Below are 4,293 nucleotides of genomic sequence, written 5' to 3' on the forward strand. Positions count from 1 at the left end.
TTAGTTTTCAATTCTAACTTTGTTACAGTTAAAAGTTCTCACAAAAAATCACATTTATTTTTTTTCTACAATGAAAAGCTATCACATAAAATCACATCTTAGTTTGAATTAAAAATTTGAATCCGCGAAACGAGGCCTAAAAATTCTTCCTTTTTGTGTTTTTCATAGTTTAAAATTGTTCCAATTTTTTCTAAGAAGAGCAACATTAACATTTTCTCCAAAAAGTCACCAAAAGAACAATAAGGAAATTTGCACAATTAAGTTAATAAAACATGATAATTGAGGACTTCCTTTTTGTTGCATACAAAAGATATTAACAAACTGATCATTCCCCTAATACAAGTTGTAACTCCACAATTTTTAATACTTTTGAGATGCACAAAAACTAAAACATAACACTTGGGAAAGTTCTGATTTGGGAAATGAACCGTTTAACTAGATATGTAATTGGCACTTCTACTTCTGCACCTGCAAAGAAGAGGGACGTTCAGAAGCTAGGAAACAACATAATTATGTGAACTTAGGAAAAAAAATGTACTAGGAAAGATTAAGATAATATATTCATGTTGCTAAAAGAATGTTACCAAGTAGCGCGTTTTGTAGCTTTCAACAAGTTCTTTTGGGTCAATTTTTGTTTGCTTATAAGCATCACTCTTATTGAACTCCTGCAGTCAGGATTAGATAAGCAGAACAGTTACTACAAGGACTTCAGTAAATTGGTGATTCGTCAACTCGGTTGCCAACGACGACATCTCTCCTTAAATACTTGCAAAACAAGATAACTGCTTTTACCATTTCAAGATTAACAAAAACCAAACAACAGAATCACAAAGCACGAGGGGGTTTTGAACAAGTAGTACACAAGCAAGAATGTCAAACAATCAGAGGGAAGAGAGGGACATGGTAAGTTATGAAACTCGCCGGAAACAGTATTGAAGAAAAGAAGATATCTACCAGTGGAATAAAAAGTCAAGCATTATTCTACTTTCTAATCTGGACTTGGGGTAGGGAATCCTAGGGTCAGTTTAGGATTGCTTTTGCAGTCCACAAAAGTACTTTGCACATAAAACGATGCAACCGGTGTGTTTGATAAAAATGCACAAAAGTGCTTTGCGCCAATACAGTGCACTTTTACAATTATTTGGAGAAGCTAGATCTTTTAGCTGTTGACTTCTGATACTTGTACTTTGTCTAAAAAGAAAAGTGGTCGTTCTTTTCAAGAGCACAACAATCTCAAACCAAGTTGGTCCTCCATTTTGGTGAATGTATGTTTGCAATCCTAATTTGCTACTTTATGCAACTATCTATAATCAATGGCTAACCAAGAATATGCCCTTTTGATTGCAAACAAATTAGTGCATGAAATAGGAGGGTTAGAGAGTAAACCTTAGTCATCGAAATGCAAAATAGTATTCAAGTGGTGAGTGGATTTATATTATACCTCAATCCATGCTTCTAGTAAAGGCCTGCCTGCTGTAATGTCATACTTCCATATCTCTGATAAGAAGATTTGGAATCTCTCAACAAATGTAAGGTAGGCAATGTCCACCTGAGATCACAAAACAAAAAGATTTATCCATAAACCTAAAAACCACTTTGTTCCATCCAAAGAATTCAATGGTCGGAACAGGCAGAATAAGATCTCGGATGAAGGCCGAGATAAACAACTCACCAAGCTTAACTGACCAAGGAAGAATGGCCCATCATCAAATCTTTTAAGAGCGTGTTCCAGGTAATCAAATTGAGTGCCTGATGTAGGTATTCGATTATCATTTAGTTTCGCTTTACAGCAGAGTGATATCAATAATGGAGTAAAAGTGGACTGGCTTTGCTACAAAATCTTACCAGTTTCTTTTACTGGGTCTGATTTAAACGAAGAGCGCACGGCTCCAGTGAAGGTGTCAACATAGGATAACAACTCTTCGCCAAACTCTCTTTTAGCAGAATCCTAGAATGTTTCGAAAATACTACTCGTGAAAATTCCTTGGGATAAAGAAAGTTTTTTTATCAATAACTTCGACGTGACTTACATCAGGGAAAAGTGAAGGCCCCTGAAAGTTGCTGTCCACATATTTGATCAGATCAAGACTCTCCCCAATGACTTTCCCATTGTGTTCCAAAGCTGGCACCTGCACATAAGGAGCCTTCTGCAATCAATGAAAAACTCGAGGCAAATTCCCAAAAAAAGAAGTATATCCCAAGTTTAAGCCTAACTCGATGGTTCACTCAATGTTATCAGAAATTTAGGGCCCGTTTGGTATATGGGTTCAAACCATAGTTCAAACCAATAGTGTTGATTATGACTTGAAATTCAAATTTTTTTGTGAGAGAGAAACATTGTAGCAGAATCAAAACCATGAGTTTGAACCCATGAGAAACCCATGTATCAAACATACCCTTAATAAGCATCCCTTGTATGTTAGACAAGGTAACACATGGTCCCTTGGCCGATAAACATTTTTAAAATCCTAAAAAAATGCCCCTTTCTTCCAACCCTATGAATCGTAAAAATTGACACTCTTGTATTTGGCAATTCTTGAAGTATGTATTATCACCTTGTTCTCAGGGTAGACTTTTTCCTTGTACCAAGAAGGCCGGTCCTTAAGATTGATACCGACTAATTTAATCTTATCTTGCAACCCCTGCACCAGAAAAAAGGAAAATTACCATAAGAATAACAGAAAATGATTGTGAGGAGCCGACGTTGATACATACTTAAACCATTCCTCCTCAAGAGACTAGCTTATCAAGCAGAAGAGGGATTAACTACTTAAACTAGATGTATGACGACATTCCACCATGCTTCCAAACCAACATCCGCGGCAATAACCGAAGCGGGCAACCAATCTGATGAACGAGCGTGCCATGTTGTGACTCGAAGTTAGGACGTGTTCTTTTCACTTACATGAATGTTGGGAGCTCATGCGGCCCTGCACTCTAATAGGGTCCCCGAGTTGGGGGCTGGTGATGCCCCCTAGCCATGCTCTTTCTCATACACCAATAGATACATATGTGAGAAATACCCAATGCAAAATAAAAAAAGAAAAGAGAAGAGACAAGAGTTGTAATGCCAAAATTTTATTGCAATTGCAGAGAAAACCTAATTCATTGAATTAATTAACAAAGAGAGGTTTATATAGCCCTACAAACATAATAATAAAAGACTAATCTACCTTTACTAATAAAGAGAATTAACCAAATTAGTAAATAACCAATCCTAACCTAAAATAAAGATAAATATTGTTAACAACATGCTCAAATCATTCCTCTTCAAAAGACTAGAAAAGGGCTAAATTAATTAAATCAAATGCAGAGATAAATCCAAAGGCCAAAGACCAAAGAAAATCAATATTGCATTAACTTGGACAAATTATAATGAGACTAAAAGGAACCCCAAAGTTTAGGACTTAAACAACCTTGTAGTTTCTCGTGATCCAAACGCGCTGTGCATATGGGCAAGAGTAAGAAGTGTACAACCTTCAAAAAAAGGCAAAGGCAAAATGTAACAAATTAACGTGAGAAACGTATGCAAAAATGCCTGGAAATCAAAGCATATATAGCAAACGACAATGAGTTAATGAAAGGTTAAACATATAATTGAGGAAAGCAAAACAAAAACGAGAAAGTAAGCAGGAGAGAAGGGGAGACTAATACCTGGTAGTTCCATCAAAGAGAGCTGGTGGGACGGAACTGGAATCCAACGCCGGCGGAAGATCTTTCACGCACCTATTTAAAAAAATAAATAAATAAATAAATCCATTAGAGCAAGAATTCAATTAAAACCCAGATGCAAAAAGTGCTTAAGAATTGTCAGCGAGCTTACATGGACGCCATTGATGTTGTTTTTCGATGGAGTTGGATGAATTTTTTATTTTTATTTTTTTCCCAGTTGTCTTGTCACTTCGCCACTACGTAAAAGTTGCCTACGCACCAAGTCCAACAAAAATTTGATATATTTATGTACTTTTATTTTTGCTGCGATTTGTGTATCACATTTTTTTGAAACATATTTACAAACTGTGTAAAAAGAAAGTACGTCGGCATGCTTCACCAGACAAATTGTTCTCATCTTTTGTGGTTGAAAATTGGTTAAACAACTAATTTACGTGGCAGAGTTTTAAATCTGAATTTACTTTGATTTTAGTACGTTTTGGGTCAATTTAATCTGTTTTTATGTTAATTTGGATTTCAGAAAAATCCTAACTTTATGATTATGGCTGTTGGTTTAAATATGATTTGATACACAATTATATAACATGATCTACCTTTTTTTTTTTTTTTTTTTTTTTTCCG

At 35.5% G+C, this 4,293-nt stretch overlaps 2 protein-coding genes across 3 annotated transcripts in view; both read right to left on the reverse strand.

Moving 5' to 3' along the window:
• Positions 1 to 240: 240 nt before the first annotated feature.
• Positions 241 to 4,293, reverse strand: part of LOC112093824 (glutathione S-transferase L3-like) — a 4,436-nt gene continuing 383 nt past the window's right edge. Inside the window, exons 2-11 of one of the 2 annotated variants that reach the window (XM_024173152.1) lie at positions 3,824 to 3,923; positions 3,655 to 3,726; positions 3,417 to 3,477; positions 2,556 to 2,642; positions 2,031 to 2,129; positions 1,846 to 1,948; positions 1,673 to 1,749; positions 1,442 to 1,549; positions 585 to 665; positions 241 to 468 (exon numbers count right to left, since the gene is read on the reverse strand). In XM_024173152.1, coding sequence (XP_024028920.1) covers positions 457 to 468; positions 585 to 665; positions 1,442 to 1,549; positions 1,673 to 1,749; positions 1,846 to 1,948; positions 2,031 to 2,129; positions 2,556 to 2,642; positions 3,417 to 3,477; positions 3,655 to 3,726; positions 3,824 to 3,834 — 711 coding nt within the window. In that variant the 5' untranslated portion in view covers positions 3,835 to 3,923 and the 3' untranslated portion in view covers positions 241 to 456. Of the gene's footprint in view, positions 469 to 584; positions 666 to 1,441; positions 1,550 to 1,672; positions 1,750 to 1,845; positions 1,949 to 2,030; positions 2,130 to 2,555; positions 2,643 to 3,416; positions 3,478 to 3,654; positions 3,727 to 3,823; positions 3,979 to 4,293 lie in introns of those variants that run through there. The other variant, XM_024173117.1, reaches the window with a different exon arrangement.
• Positions 3,676 to 4,293, reverse strand: part of LOC21389172 (thylakoid membrane protein TERC, chloroplastic) — a 6,602-nt gene continuing 5,984 nt past the window's right edge. Inside the window, exon 15 of the mRNA XM_024173003.1 lies at positions 3,676 to 3,726. The gene's annotated coding sequence lies outside the window, so the exon portion shown is untranslated. The remainder of the gene's footprint in view (positions 3,727 to 4,293) is intronic.

Source organism: Morus notabilis, unplaced genomic scaffold (assembly GCF_000414095.1).
Source record: "Morus notabilis unplaced genomic scaffold, ASM41409v2 Scaffold1649, whole genome shotgun sequence".
Classification (NCBI taxonomy): Eukaryota; Viridiplantae; Streptophyta; class Magnoliopsida; order Rosales; family Moraceae; genus Morus; species Morus notabilis.